The following is a 17,022-nucleotide window of genomic DNA, read 5'->3' as shown; positions in this document are numbered from 1 at the left end:
ACTTCTAGGGTCGCAGTTTCTGTATATTCTACTCTTATAAACCCCATGGTAACATCATAGTTTCCATATTCTCAGCAAATTCTTTCTTGTATCCAAATTAAGTATTGAGTGGCTCCTTTTGCTATTGTCTGAAAGATAGATTGTCAATAAGACAGGCCAAGATTTATCAGACATACAAGGACAAAGAGTTCAGCATCCCCCAGTCCTGTGCAGACACCTGTGCCCGTACTAGTCCTCTCCTTGGGATATCCCCCTCCAACTGGCAAGCTCCTGCTCCAACTGGCAACTCATCTTACCACCTATTTCTTAGCTCTTCCAGGATAAATTTGATCTCCTCCTTCTCTACCCCTAAGCACTTGGTAGCATGCACATAAAATGCAACTTAAAATCCATAGCACCTTAAAGGGCTCTCAGTGAACAAATCTAGGATAAGTTGAGCACAGATTACAGTAACAGGTGATAGTACACTGAATAAAATCTGAAATTTCCTACTGATATAAACAAACAAGCAGAGAAATAAATGAAGGAGAAGGGAAAGCTCTTCCTAACACTAGAACACCCCCTAATAAATGGAGAAGAATGATGGAGTTATAAAATCACCTTTGATAACCATCAAGAAGAATAGTTGATTTAGGCAAGGATCACCAGTGGATGCCAAAACCAGTGTGTGGAAGTTTGAAGAACAGGATATGTATATAGTTTCACTATATCTCCTAAAAAAAAAAAAAAAAAAAACTTCTTATAGAGGGAAAAATAGTGACTTTATAGTATAGAAACCTGACCGACACCACCTTAGTCAAGGGATCAAAGTTAATATCACCAGTAATGCAACCAAATTCATCAAGTGCCTCTTGACCTGCACGAGAAAAGAACATAACATCAATTCATACATAATCCCCAAAATGTGAGATCGGTCAGCCAAATAGATATTCTGTATATAACTGATCTTCCAAAATGTCAAGCTCATGAAAGTGGAACTGTTCCAGATTAAAGGAGACTGAAGAAATAGTTCAACCTAATGCAATGCATAATCTTGGATGGGATTCTAGTCTAGGAAAATAGTAGATATAAGGGACATTATTGGGATAATTGAATATGGACTGGGGGTTAGAAAATAGTATTGGATCATATCAATATGGCTGATATTATAAGACAATGTCCTTGTTTTTGGAAATACATACTGAATACTGAAATTTCGAGGTAAAAGAGTGTAATGTCTACAACTTATACTCAAATGGTTCAGAAAAATAGTATATGTATACATTTATATACACATGCATAAGTGTAGGTATCTATATACACATCTATGTCTGTAAACATGCATACATACAGTTTTGCCACTTTTTTGAGAGTGACCAAACACTATTTACAGTTTTCCAGTAGTGCATATGGAGTTTGCTTTTGGCTTCTGAGGCTTGGAGGGAGTGAAGGAGAATTATGGTTAGTGAGCAGGGGCAAACTGCTCTCAAACTCTTTGTGTCAGTCTGTCAGTCCAGCCTCTTCACTTTAGCGCGTCTTTAAAGTCTAGTTTTGCTCATTTGGATGGCGTACCAAGCCTTTCTAATTACATAGGTATGCTTGCTGTGTTACTTCAAAGGCCCCTTGTCCAGGACACGATTTGTCTTCAAAGACAGTGAGGAGAGTGGCCCATTTGCAGGAAATTGCATGGTTTGGGGGTGATGTTTTTTCTTTGAACTTGTCAATTGGAGTAAAGAGTGCTGGCTTTTTGCTGTATGCCCAAACAGTTAAAGACTTTCCATTTATAATTTTGAAGATTTCTCTTTAACCTCTGCCAGAAGAAACCTGTAACTCAGTTTCCCCCATTATCCTTTTTGCTGTATCAGCAGTTTGACTCTGAAGTGTTTTTGTGGATGACATCCTAATTTTGTTGGTTTATGAGACTTAATATAGTCCTAGTTATGTTAGGAAAGAATTAGTATAGTACTCTTAGTGGCTAATCACCAAAAGGAACTTTGATTATTTTGCTGTAGCTAAAAACAGAGCACAGGGGCAGTGAGCAAATTACAAGGGTACAGCCTAATTTGAAAGAAAGTTCTCACAGTTTTAATCATGGTACAATGCATTTTTCCCCTAGGTGCTGTACATATATCTCTTAATGAGGAAATTAAAAGCATGGCTTTTGAAATCAGAGGTCAGAACTGGATTTAAATTTGTCACTAGCAAACTGTATGAGTTTGGAAAGGTTTCTTAAACTCTCTGATCTGTTTATTCACTTTTGATAAACAGAAATTATGAATAATAAACATTACTTAGAATGTTTCCCCAAGTTCATTTTCTTTTCTTTCCCCACCCCCATTTTGACTTTTCTCTTTTTCATTTCTTCTTGTTCTGAATGGACATAACTTCTTAGAACAAGAATGGTTAAGTGGCTAGATTTCAAACTGTGTCTAAGGTATTGATTGCTGTGAAGTTAGCAAACTGACAAAGCATGTTAAAATGAACTGTTGATAAATATTAAATACAGACAATTGATTTAAAAATTACTGAGAACTAAATCCTGTGTAGGTCTGAAGATTTAGTAGTGAATCATTCTGATTTTTATTAGCATAAGTAATATTTTACCCACAGCAACCTACACTGAGTATAATAAAGCTTTCACCTTTTTTTGCATTATAGTGTATTCCAGAATAATTGTTACATAATAATGTTTGTCAACCCGAAGGGTTTGTTAGTGTGTTTTTCATTAAGGCAACTTAAAAAAATTTTTTTATTATCTTTGTTTGAAGAGACCTTTCTCTAGGACAGTGTAGCTAATAGTGTTCATTCTCAATTTTAAAACACAGTGGTATAATCCACGGGAGTTTCCACATCTAAAGCACATGGAGTCTTTAATCTGGTTAGTTATGGCACTGGTGGTTCTTGAGGGCTGTGTTTATGACACCAAATAAGCCATCCAGTTGGCTTTCCATTTATTGTTTTAAAATTAAAATCATGAAATAAGCAGGAGTTAGTTTATATTCTATTACTCTTTGAATAGACAGGAAGGGGAGTTTTTCCTATAGGCAGTTGGGTAGGTCAGACGCTATGGGCACTTAAGTTACAGTACTTAGGAAGTATGCAAAACTATTTTGAAGTAGTGTTAGTATAAGAAGTATTTAAGTACTTTATGGAATAAAAATCTGGCTCTGTTTTTGAGCAGTTTGCTGTTTTCTATTTAAATAATTGGATTATCTCCTTGTGTAAACATGGGACCATGTGAAAGTGCTGGTTTAACAATCTTCATAAATGTATCTATTTAGATCTGCTCATGTTGGAGTTACCATTAGCACCAACATTCTGTCAACATTTCCACAGGGTCTTTTAAGTATGTTGTGAAAGTCCAAGCCAACCCTTGGCATGAGTAATCTATACTACACAGCAGTTTCTAGCCACAGTTTAGAGGATCCCATACGTTATAACCTTACGCTTACTTTTCCTCTGGCATTAGAACAGTTTTATGGAGTAAATTTTTTTCTCTGTCACGGATTCAAGCAGGTGGCTTATTTTATACAACATAAAATATGAGTCTTCCCTTGTTTCAAAACATCATATATCTTTGGGAAAATGAGCAATCTCAAACCATCTTATATTTTTCTCTGACTTCATCAGCTAATTAATGTTACTGGTGTTAGCAGTTGTAGAAGCTGAAGAGCTTATGATTCTGCTATTTTGCTCATGTTAATAGTTTAGTTGGGGGATGCGGGTGTTCTGACCCTTAATTGTATATATTCCCCTGTTACCTGTCAGAGTTAACATCTAGCATGGGAATATGCATTAAGATTTTTGTGTCAGAGGTTGTAGCGGGGGTGTGGGGGGAAGAGGAGTAATTCTTACAGGGCTTGGCTTCAACAGTGAGTGTTAATTATGAGAAATACTGCACCATTTGGGGAATTGTATATGCTAACTTGAGGGCTCATGATTTTAATTTTTTGTTAGAGTCTATACATAGCTACTTTTATCTTTTATTGTGTCTTTTTACTTGACGTTGGGCGTTAATGACTGTTTTTGGAAACCTGTTTCTGGGTCCCATTTAATTCACTCAGATTCTTGTGTTCTACTTCATGTTTAGTTGATCAGTACATAGAACTGGCACATCAAAGTGCTCATTTCAACTTTCCTTGAGCTTCTCTCTGTGGTGCTGAACCCTGAGGATCAGGACCTGATGGATTCTGTTTAAAAAAAAAAACACTTAAGTACCTTGCATTGAATGTAAGATGTGCATTCAGAAGCTGTTTTGGGAAATCTCTGGCTCCTATCACCAGATGTGCGACCTGCATCTGCTTCAGCTGCTTACGTTTTGGGTGAAATATGTTGAAGGGATACTGCTTTGTCTCAAGGTAAAATGTGTTGAACCAAAGTAATTTTTCCTCTGATGATTGCAGTGACTGCTTTGGTACATTCTTTCAGTTTCCTCCAGTTCTGGCAGACTCCCTTGAATATTAATGATGATGTGTTAAATTAGAAGGGGAATGTGTTTTATCATGTTCTGGATAGGTCCGTTGTGCCCTCAAACATACTTATGTAAGATTCCATCCACATTTATTTTGCAACCATATCTTAGCTCATCCTCTTTCCTTGACCTGCCCTTATTGAGTATTCTGGGCTTCCCTGAGACATCTTAGTTAATTTATACTTGAAGCATGCATGACACATGCCTCATCCAGGCTTTCTGCTTCCTTGTGATGTGTAAAAAAAAAAGAAATATCCCATCCAGTTAACCACACTACAGCCATGGTTAATCGTGGTTGTAACTGTACTTCTGAGGTGCCAATCTATAAGGATTATGACTCATGTAGTGCTAGCACTGGCGAGTAATCAGGAGCTTACAATTGGGGTCCTTTTCCTCATTTTTTCTGAAGATGTTAGCACTTCATGTGTTAAAATAAACCTGTAATTCTACTTAACTTTCTCCGTCCATATTTTAAAATCTAGTAGCTTTGAGTTTTTATACAGTGAGAAAGACACTTTGGTAGGAGCAGCAAAATCATCTGATTAAATTCCTTTAATCCTGATGTCATTAAGAATATTCATCTCTAGAGATGATTTCAATATTTTGGGAGGCTTATAAATCTTTAGAAATACTATTTTCCTAAGGAATACTTCTGAAGATAAGGATATATCCAGTCTTCCATTCCTAATTAACATGTTTTAGGTGGATAAACAATGGTATTAATTATCAACTAATAACATTTTCAGGCAGCCAATTAATATGGGTTTCTCAAAGCTAGTACTTCTTTGAGAAGTTAAAAGTTTTGTAAGCCTTTTTCCTAAAAACATTGGTGTCTATTGAAGGACTCATGATAAAAGATAAAGAGATTCTGAGAAAATATGGTTTAATTCTACAGGTTATAAAATTTTGGAATTTTTGGCACGTTTGCCCTTTATTCTCAAAAGTTTTTCTAGACTAAATTCCTGTTATTTTACCTCCTCTAAAACTTTAATGGACATTTAGAAATTTATCTCTGTCAAAGCTTTATTAACATTGTTAATTTTAACATCTATTTTCTAAGGCATAATGATTATAATGGTGAACATCCAGAGTGTTAAAATTTGTTGTCTTTGCATCAAAGATCAGATTACATATTTTATTTTCTATAAATACTTACAATTTAATGTAAAACTAAGGAAAGTATCCTAAGATAGGCATTTCTCATTTTGGTCAAATCTTGTGTGGCTTCTTCATTCATGACCTTGATTGCTTAGTTGAGTTTGTGCTTGGGAGTATACATGATTACACAGTTTTTTATCCCAGTGTTGCCAAGCTGTAGTGGAAGGATCTATGCCTGACTTGATTTGTATAGGATCTGACATGCAAGTTCCCTGTCATTGGTGCCAGGGATAGGGTTTTTGTTTCTAAATATATATCTTGAATTTGGGATTGGGCAGAGATAAATATATTAGCAATTTTATGATAAGATTGATCAATGAAGTTAATAGTAGTTTTTCATTTTTTAAAAAGCTGTTGAACTTGTAACATTATTTAACCTACAAATATGGAGTGAGGCTAAGATGCCAACAGCCCATTGTTCAGTCCCATTATTTTCAGGATTAGAAATCTGTACTCTTTGTCAGGAATGGATGCCTTCACCTAGCAGGAATTTAGATTTCTTCTTGTTTGGCAGGGCCTACTCCAGAAACAGGGGAACACTTTTAAAAAGTATTAGGAGTATATTAGAAACAGATGGGCATTCAACACCTACATAAAATGTTCTATGGGATAAAATGTGAATAACTGGGTTTGATTTAACAAAGGATCAAACTTAAAATATCAGGATTCATGAAAAACCAAACTTACTTTGCAATTTAAGAGGAATACAAATCAGATAATTAGAATCAAGAGTAAAGAGTTTTACTTATACTGTTTTTTTCTCCTTATATACTTAGTGATATAAGTAATTGTTACCTGGTTTCTGCCTCATGATTTTTGTTTTCTATATCCATATATTCCTTTTTCTGTCAGGGAGATATGTGTGGATTTGTGTTTACACCACTGTCTAGCACCTTTTTGAAGATTTTTAATGTTTTATGTGATATATTTGATCTTTAGAATTTTGGGCGGATCTAGATTTAGAAAAGTGTTTTGGTTGGAGTGATGAGGCTCTGGATCTCAGCAGGCTTTAGGGTTGGAAAAGTTGAAGCTTACGGGGAGAGCAAATAAACATGGTCATCAAAGCTGGGAATTAAGATTTGTTTATTCACCTGCACACTTGAATTAAATCTCATAGAAATAGGCAGAGCCATTTGACTTATTAAGATCCTGACAAAATAAATTACTCTAGTCATGCTTAAAGGTCTGTTTTTGCCTGGCTTTAGATACAGAGATTGGTGTAGTCACTATATAATAGATGAAGAAGTTCTTGTTGAATTAAGCTGTTGATTTACAACATAGAGGTGACTAGGATAGTTGACACTGGACAACGGTTAATTAAACCAAAAAGTCCATTTGAGGTTTGGGGCACAAAGCTTCAAATTGCCAAAATTACATGTGTTCTTGTCCTTCAGTATTGAGGAGCACGGTTGAAGAAGATTGGGGGAAGGGAAGAGAGAGCACTTAGGTTGGGTGTGGCTCACATCACTTTCGTTTTAAGAGAATTCCTCCTGTGTAGGGTTATAAAGATATCTAAGATATGGACTCAGGTAAGTATTCCCTATTTCATTTTCATTGTAAGTTAAGGTTCAAGTAAATAAAGCAATGCTTTATTGATTTTAAGAATACCTTTTAAAAAATGTAGAGTACAATTTGTTGACTCTGAAATCTTTGTGGTCAGGATGAAAGTTGGCTTCTGATACATAAAACAAAACAAAAAGCCTTTAATTTATGATGATTCTCTTAGCTCTGTAATTCTCTTTTCTCCATACTTCTTACTACAGAGTGTGATTTATAGTGATAAAGAGCTCTTGGTTTAACTTTTGAACTGAAAGTAAGTATAGCTTCAGTTTTACTTTGTGATGACTGTGGTACAGAGAACCTTCTCCTTAAACCGTTTTGCTATGTATGTAAATCTTCTAAATTCTCCTTTTACTTGTGAAGCTAAGTTTGGGATTTGGAGAACCTTGATATTACCTTTTCATATTTGTAGTTAAGTTGCAGAGCGGAAGGCAGCCAGTGAACTGTTCTTAGACGTGCTGCAGAGGACCCTGCAGTGTGGGGCTGCCTTTGATGCAGCTCCAGCCAGCAGCTCCTGCCCTTGCCTTAGTCTCCTGGTTGCTCCTACATAAGGACTTTTTCTTTCACAAGAGAGTCATAAATTGCTTCCCCAAATATCATGCCACAGGGTCTTTGTGCTTAAGGTGGGTTATGTTCTTAGGCAGCCCTGAAAATTAAAATGAGTTGGGTTCTCCCCAGTCACCACTTCCTCTGCCAAAGCCATTTCATCCATCATACAGCTGCTGAGTCTTCCTAGTTCTGTTCCTTTCATCCCGTGTTCTGCACCCTACCCACCCCACTCTCAGTTTTTACCTCTTCCTTACACAAAAGTTGGTCTGTGTCCTAGTTTTTGAAACTTACATACTCCTTACAACCTGCTCAGGACACTAATAACAAAATGTCAGAATAAAACCTCTTCAGAAGGCAGCTGGGGAAATTGTAAATAGTCTATAACCTTATTTCCAGTTGACTATGTGAAAATGCTTTATAAGTCATAATTATTTCATGAGAGTAAGGGATAACAGAAATCCTATGATGAAAATAAAAGCAGAAAAGCTGAGCCAACAATAGAATGTAGAGAGAGGTACATGGGGAGTTGGGGCGCTATAATGTCTAAGTGAGAAGTAATAAGGGCCTGACTTATGAGAAGATTAGTGGAAATTACAAGAGGGAGGGTTGGAATTAAGTCTTTAGAAGGAGACATTATCATTAATCTAGAAGAGGAAGATGATTTTCAGTAATGACCCAGCTACAGGAGTTGGGAGGACAAGAGACAGAATGAGGTCTTGAATTGAGGATCTGAAAACCAGTTGTGGTCTTCATAAAAGTAGTGTTGGGGATAATTACATGGGTGGGGATGGTAGGTTGAGGCTGCAGATAAAACTGACACTTCTGAGAAATATGAGTGATATTGGTCTGATTCATTGATATGAGAAGATGCTCACAACTTGATTGAAATTGAGCGAGTTATCATACTTCATGTAAAGTCTGATCACAGTTATGAAAAATACCAATTACATATTATAAATATTGTATATGTGTACATATTATAAATATTGTATATGCGTACACATATAAAGGGGTATCTGGAAAGTTTGCCAAAATTTTATTAGGAATTCTATCTGAGGAGGTGATTTTTCATCTGAATTGATTCTTTTTTGCTCCACAATTGCAGGTTTAAGAAAATAAGGTGGTAAATAAGAAAGTAGTTGGGAAGCATAGATAGGCTTGCAAGCAAGAGAAAGTCTCTAACATAGATTCACTATGTAAATAAAAGCAGTTTTGAACAGTTGATAGAACAAAGTCCTGGAATAAGTGGGAAGAAGTAGATCTTAATGGCCAATTCAAAGGGTCATCTTGGCCATGATTTCTGGTACTGAGTGTCTTGGTTCTTCTTTGGCCCCTTCTCTGAAAGTTTAGACTAAGCCCTTGTTTGGGGATCTCTCTGGAAGAGAGGCTGCAAGAACAAGTCAGGGAGCCCAGGAGAAGTGGGGAGAGCATGTTGTGGAACTGAAACCTATGTAGATCTGCTGCAAGTACTTGTAAATATAGTGGATGTTAAATCATTATAAATAAAGACTGGTGTGGTATGCAATGTACTTTGTTGTATAGCTGCTAGTCTGAATACTGTCGGCTTGGTATTAATTTTATATGCAATAAAGATTATATGTAGGGCAAATAAGATGTAGTCTCAAAGCAGAAAGTTTCAATAATTGATGAATTTTCTGTTCCTTCTCTTATTTCTTTTGTGGGTTAACTCAATAAAATGAAGTCAGTGTGGCCTTAAGCTTATGACCTTACATGAACTTTTCATACTTTAGAAATTATACTGGGATTTCAGATTGTATCATTTCTGAATTTTATACCAGGGCTAGAAACAGAATTTGTTTTCTTTTAAATTACCATTTTTGTCACTAGCTGTAGTGAACTTCATAAGGTTCATATATTTCAGATACTGTTTTTTCTTACCTGCTTCTTACCTTTTTAATATTTATATCTTGTTTTGTGCCACAGTTCTTTAAGCCTGTTTTCTAGTTAAGTCCCTCTCCCAGTCTACCATTCAACTTGTCCTTAGAATTTTTTTCAGTTTTAGAATTTTAATTTTTCTAATTTGCACATTTTATGATACTGCTTCTTCCCATGTGATTTCTAGTCATTTCATCTCTTCAAATACTCTAAAGATACTCATTTTAAAGTCATTTTCAGATGGTACTGTTATTTCTGATTCTTTAGGTATGAAATCTCTTACGCAGACTGACTATTCCTCATTGAGGTTTGCTTGCACATGTGATTTGTTCATTTTGATGTTAAGGTGGTTTTCCATGAATGTCCCAGGTCTCAGGATTGTAGAAAATTTCTGTAGGGTTGTTTCATACTTTTTTCTTTGTGGATTTTTCTGGGTCTGGGCAAGTTTTTTATGTTAACCTCTTGACTTAGGGACCCCGTACTACATTGATGATTTAAACTTGGATACCACACTTGGATGTCTTGTAGGTTTGGGGTAGCTTTTTCTTATGGGTTATATTTTTCTCTCCTGTGCTCACGTCCTCTATGCCCCAATCCAGGGTTGGAAACCTCTTCTCTGGCCAGTTGGAGTGGGGGCTTCTAGTGCTTGTTCCATGGACACACAAGCCTTTATGACTCCAGTCTCCATAGAGACAAGCATCAGCTCTTTACATGCGTATTTCTTTTCTTTTTTATATTGAAGTATAGTTGATTTATGATAGTGTGTTAGTTTCAAGTTTATAGCAACGTGATTCTACATGCATATTTCTTGGTCTGGACTCAGGACCCTGCCCTGAGGTCTGCCTCTGTCTGCTCTAGCATCTCCATGAGCCATTCAGTTTGAGCTTCCAGCCTCAACTCTGTCTCTGGGTTTCCTCTTTGTTTCTAAGTTTGGTTGTGTATTAACCATTTTTTTTTGGAGGGTGGCAGAGGTTATTTTGTTTAGCATTTCTATGTGATTAAAGTAAAAGGACAAGAGACACTTGTCTTTTCAACATGTTGCATTGACCAGAAGTCTGATCATATTCATATTTAAATGTATTTTGTCTTTTTTCTTTTACAGCTAGTTATGTATCAAATCCCATTTGCAAGGGATGCTTGTCTTGTTCAAAGGACAATGGGTGCAGCCGATGTCAACAGAAGTTATTCTTCTTTCTTCGAAGAGAAGGCATGCGCCAGTATGGAGAGTGCCTGCATTCCTGCCCATCCGGGTACTATGGACACCGAGCCCCAGATATGAACAGATGTGCAAGTGAGCAGTCAACTTTTGTCCACCCTATTTTATTGTTTATGCAACTTAGGGGGAGTTAAGTTGAAAATTTTGATTAAGAAAGAGTACAGTTTTAATATGCTACAGAAATAGTTTAAGCTTACACTTAAAAAAAATAAGTGGGGTGGTATAAGAACACTTTTACTTTATCTCTTGTATAGAAGTATATTGTATACACACACTTTTTTTTTTAAGATTACCTAAGTATTTTTTCATAGCATGTATCTCAAACACAAGCATGGTAGGCAGATCTTTGTAAGGCATACTCACTCAGCACTTATCAAAAAATAAAGGGATTTAAACACCTTTATATTGGGAACATCCTCTTGAGTTTACCACAGTGTCTGTAGCTTCTTTTTCTCTTATACTTGAGTTTGTAATACTTGAATTAGTCTAATCTGTAATTTAATACATGAATTTAAAGCACCACTGCTGATAAAAGGTGTAACTAACATATTTAGTTTACTTCAAAGTATTCGAAGTTTAGCAACCACAAAAAGGTTATTAGAGAATAGCGTTCTATACATAGGAATGCAAGTACAATTTTTTACCTTTTAGTCCAAAAAATCACTTCTCATTATATAATTATTCTTAACTTCTGGGTAAATGGTAAAAATTGGAGTTTAAAAAAATGAGTAAGATACCAAAGGAATATCCCCCTTTTTAAGGAGCTCAAATTTTAGTGGATAGAAGGAGAAAAAAGGGGAACATGGAATGAAATGACAGATGGGTAAGATGTTTAATCATAATTCAGTACACTAAGTACTAGATCAGCAGGCAACTGGTGTGTTATGGGAGTGATTTAATTATCTCCAATTAACACACTGTGTGCATGACTATTAAATCAGCTGAGGTCTTTAGGTAAGAAGAGAGTTTGAATTTTATCATCCAAGGACAATGTTATTTTGGAAGAAGGCAGAACTAGTAGAGGCAGGTTATATAGAATCTGGGAAGAAGAAGCGACACGTTTGTAAAAATAATGTGTTTGGGAAACAAGAAGTCTCCTTTGGGGATGCTATTGGCATCTTGGCAAGGCAACTTGGCCTGCACTGCTGGACATTTAACATTCTTGGTCCCTGTTCGTTAAATCTTCTTCATTCCCCCAAATCACTGTGGCAATAAAAAATGTCCCTAAAAATTTCCAGACACCTCCTAGGGGAGCAGTACCATCCCTGGAGAACCATTGAGTAGTAGGTGCTTAGTGTGAGGTGTGGTTGGAATTGAAGATGAAAAGGGAGGCTTGAGTGCAAATGATAAAAGTCTTGAGTGCAATGTTAAGAGGTCTGGATGTTATCTGAGGGTTCTGAGCAGACAGTGAATTAAAGCAATTGCTTTATTTAAGATAATTCTTGCAGAAGTGCAGGAAATGAATTGGAGAAGGCTACTGTAACAATTGCAGATGAGAAATTGTGTTCTGATGAAAGGTTTTTGGGTAATGAATTCCAGAGACTTTTAAAATAGAATCAGTGAGACTTAGTAAGTAACTAATTTCACAGAATAAAGAGAGAATCAAATTTGATACTAAGGTTTCTAGCTAAGGTGACTAGGTGAATAGTTTTGTCATTAGCAAGATAGAAACATATGGATTTAGAGGAGATTTGTATGGACTTCCATTTTATGGAATTGTTTGGATTAATAACTAGAGGGGTACAACTCCCCCAGAGTATCAATAGATTGGCCATTTTTTTCAAATATGTACCTTATCCTTAAGGTGTATGATTTGGGCTAGCTAGTAATGTGTATCCTCATAGTTTTTGAACCTTCATAGGAGGATGGGTCCATCTTGAAATGGATTCCTGTTCAGATTGCTTTAGACCAGCTATGGGGGGGTGGATTTGAGCCCATGAATATTCCATGTGTTTTTTATTCCAGACTATCAGTGCACAAGGAAGATAAGCGTGTAGATAGCTCCAGGCATTTATTCCAAGTTCTATGCCTAGCACTCTACACACTGTGTATGGACAATAGGGTGACCATATAATTTATTACTCTACCTGGGACATTGGGGATTGAAAGTGGCTGCTGTTAATAACTATGCAGGGACATTGGGTGTAAGGAAGGGCTGTCCTGGGCAAACTGGAATGGGTAGTCATTCAGCAGTACCTCATAGTCTTATAAACAGGGTCTTCCTTAGAGAGATACCCCAAGGCAGGGCTTAACACAAACATTTTGGTTAAGTTGATCCCTTTTCTCAGAAATGGAGAGGAGGAGAGCAATGACTGTAAATCAGCCTTGGAAAGAGAATCTACATGTGAAAATGGGTTTGCTATGGTTATACTTATTGTAAGTGAATGCAATCGATGTTGCAGTTTACTGACCTAGAAATCATTACTTATCTGGTACAAGCGGGAAGTGCTTATTAACAAGGCTCCTGTGAAGCAAAGTGAAAGTGGAAAATTATTTCTTAATTCTCAGTATATGACTTCAGATGATTATGGTTCGTTCTTAGTAATATTGGCTCTTTTTTCATAGATGCTTGGCATATATTGCATTGTTATTTGTATTCCATACAGAGGATGAGACAGATTTAAATTGGAAAAGCTGTCACAAACTTAGAATTTGAAATCATATTGACTTTTTGTTTTAGAAGATTAATGCTAGACAGTAGAGAAGATTATACTTCAAGCAACAGTAGCTTTAAAAAATCCTCTAAGTGAAACTTGCTCATCTATTTCCTAATCACTAAAGTAAGATTTCGTTGTAAAGAAAAACCTTTCTTCCAAAGGAAGACTTGCTCTATAAAATGTTGGCTGAGGTTGGCTTCTTGGTCCATACAGTGTGGATCTTATAAAATTCAAACATGCTTATTAAAAACCAATTCAATAATCATTTGCGGCGTAGTGTGGAAAAAAACATACTACAACACTGAGTTGCCATTGTCTCTGATACTGTTAGGTGAGATTTCTCTCATATTTTCTTTCTCATTCATTGATAAATGCATTTACATGAAAAAGCTTAATTTTAAAAATTGTTATACATATTCCTTGCAGAAAGCTTAGAAAGTACATAGACCTTTAAAAAAATAAAAAGCAAAAACAAAAATAAATACTACTCAGAGATAACAAAAGTCAACATTTTGGCTTCTATTTTTTTTTTTATAATCACACCTGTGTATATATACAATAATATTTATTGCTCAGATTAACATTTAAATTTAGCTAGGAATTATAATTTTCTCTAGATAATTTTAAATTTTTTATTGGAGCATAGTTGATTTACAGTGTTGTGTTACTTTCAGGTGTACAGCAAAGTGATTCAGTTATACATACATATCTATTTTTTCAGATTCTTTTCCCTCATAGGTTATTACAAAATATTGAGTATAGTTCCCTGTGCTATACAGTAGGTCCTTATTGGTTATCTACTTTATATATTAGCGTGTATATGTTCATCCCAAACTCATAATTTATTCCTTCCCACCCTTTTCCCTTTGGTAACCATAAGTTTGTTTTCTAGGTCTGTGGGTCTATTTCTGTTTCGTATATAATTTCATTTGTATCTTTTTTTTTTTTTACATTATTCCACATATAAGCGATATCATATGATATTTGTCTTTCTCTGTCTGGCTTACTTCACTCAGTGTGACCATCTCTAGGTCCATCCATGCAAATGGCATTATTTTGTTCTTTTTTATGGCTGAGTAATACTCTGGCTTCTATTCTTGACATTTTGTTTCTGTGCATATTTATGTCTTTCTTTCCTTACAAATGAGTCATCATTCTGTTTTGTAACTTGTTTTAATTTAATGAATTATGAACATTTTTTCATGTCATTAATTATGACTGCATGTTTTCTACTGAATGGATATACCATAATAATCTAGCTAATTATCTGTTGAAAATATGCTTTTAGTTTTCACCGCTATAAGCAGTTATATGAAGCATTTCCTTGTATATAGATTCTTTTGCTTACACACACATGTATAGTTTTACATGTTTTTTCTGATTTATTTTCATAAGATAAGCTTTTAAACATAGCATATTTTTCCAGCTTTACTAAGATATAATTGAGATACAAGCATAACATATATTTTAAAGACTTTTGATATATATTGCCAAATGGTCTTCTGGGAAAGTTGTACTCGTTCATGTCTTTACTAATAGCAGACATTTTCCCTTGCATCTCACCAACACTGGGTATTAGTGACAAAAAGGATAAAATGCATATTTTTTTGTTTTAATATGCTTTTCTTTGATACAAATGAAGGTAAACATTTATTTTTCTCATGAATATTGGCATTGCAGAATATTTACCAGAATCCTTGGCCTTCTTTTTTCCTCTAATTGCACAACTATTTTCTTAGTAACATAAATAAAAAACTTCAAGTGAAGTATAACACAGAATATGTTCACAGATCATAAATGGAGCATTCAATGAATTATCACAAAGTGGACACACGTATGTTACCACCACTCAAGAAGAAATGTTAACAGTACCCCAAGAACCCTCATTATATCCTTCCCAATCACTCCCCTTTCTCCTTCTTCAACAAAACTGCTATCCTGACTTGTAACCAAAACCATATAAAAGATTATTCATGATGACACTAATCATACTAGCTACAAATTGGAAACAACTCAAATGTCCAAACAGTAGAGTATTTTAAAAAGTATATATAGAAGTAGAGATGAACTACTGCAACATGAAGTGTCATAAATAAATCTCACAATATAACATTGGGTGAAAGAGGCTATAAAATAATATATACATTTACATACTTTTTGAAAATAGGTAAAATTAATCTATGGTGCTAGATGGGAGGATTGTGGTTTTTACTGATGTGCATTTATTGAACACCTACTATGTGCTGACTTTGGTACTAGATACCTGGAGATACAATAATGAGTAATAACTAGTTTCTGTCCTTGAGTTGCTTATGGCATAGTGCAGTGACATTCTACCAGGGGTGATTTTGCCCATTAGGAAACATTTTAGTAGTGTTTGGAGACATTTTGGTTAATACAAGTGGAGGTGTGCTACTGGTATCTGGTAGACAAAGGCCATGGGTACCACTCAACGTTCTACAGTGCAGAGGACAGCCTCCTGCAGCAAACGATTATCTGGCCTGAAATGTCAGTAGTTTTGAGGTTGAGAAAGCCTGGTCTAGTGGAAAGACAGATAGTTAAGTAAAGTGTATTATGTGGTAAATGCTGCTAACTATTTAGCTTCCGTTCTGTGCCAGCTACTCTATTAGATGTACTTTTTCTCATTTTATTTTTCAAATAAGTGTGGAAAGTAGATTATGGTATTTCTATTTTATGGATGAAGTTACCAACTAAGTAAAACGCACTTTCTAATGGTTGGGTGGATTTCAGCAATGAAGGAGCTGCCACTTAAAAAAAACTGTGGGTATTTGCAGAATTATTAGGATTAAGTATTATAGGTAGAAAAAAGGGAAAAAAAACACATGGAAAGGTATGGAGATGCACAAAAAAATCATTCATTGTGAAGTAAGATGCAGGTGGTTGAGTGCAGTTCCACTGTAAAATCAGAAAACTAAAAAACTAGTTAGGTTGGTGTGGACTAGGTCATTGCAGACCTTATGTGCTAAATTTAGGTAGTAGAAACATCCTGAAAGCCACAAGTAGTCAACGAAGCATTACAAGTAAGGGAATGATAAAGGTTACGGTTTTTGGAAATATTTTTCTTTTAGCTGCATGGAAGATGGGCTAGAGGGGAGTCTGCAATGAAGGCAGCAAGATCAATCTTCTGGGTAAAAAAAAAAAATGAGAACAGCTGTATCCTCACTAGACCCTCCCTGGCCAATCTATATAAATTTTAACCTTCTCTATTCCAATATTTCCTTTTTTCCTTCTCTTCTTTATCCCTCCCTCTCTTCTTTGCTCCCTCCTTCACTCATTCCTTCCCTCCCTTCTTTCCTTAGCACTTATGGTTGACTAACACACTGCATATTTTACTTATCTGTTTTATTCACCTCTCCCACTAGAACATAAGTTCCAAGAGGGAAGGGATTTTTAGTCTGTATTGTTCAGGCTCTTGTTATGCAGAATAGTGTCCGACACATACTGGGTGCTTAGTAAATATTTGAATGAATAAATGACCTAAGATAGTTATAGTGGAAATGGAGGCGTGGAGAGAG

The 17,022-nt window shown here is 35.6% G+C and overlaps 1 protein-coding gene across 3 annotated transcripts in view; it reads left to right on the top strand.

Annotated features, from left to right (window-relative positions):
- Nucleotides 1–17,022, top strand: part of RSPO2 (R-spondin 2) — a 166,133-nt gene that overhangs the window by 59,321 nt on the left and 89,790 nt on the right. For 2 of the 3 annotated variants that reach the window (XM_061171842.1, XM_061171841.1), the window contains one exon: nt 10,716–10,904. The exons of the other annotated variant lie outside the window; for it this stretch is intronic. In XM_061171842.1, the coding sequence (XP_061027825.1) occupies nt 10,716–10,904 (189 nt within the window). The remainder of the gene's footprint in view (nt 1–10,715; nt 10,905–17,022) is intronic. 3 annotated transcript variants of the gene reach the window in all.

The sequence above is a fragment of the Eubalaena glacialis genome, chromosome 17 (assembly GCF_028564815.1).
Source record: "Eubalaena glacialis isolate mEubGla1 chromosome 17, mEubGla1.1.hap2.+ XY, whole genome shotgun sequence".
NCBI lineage: Eukaryota > Metazoa > Chordata > Mammalia > Artiodactyla > Balaenidae > Eubalaena > Eubalaena glacialis.
This window is presented reverse-complemented; position numbering and strand designations above follow the sequence as displayed.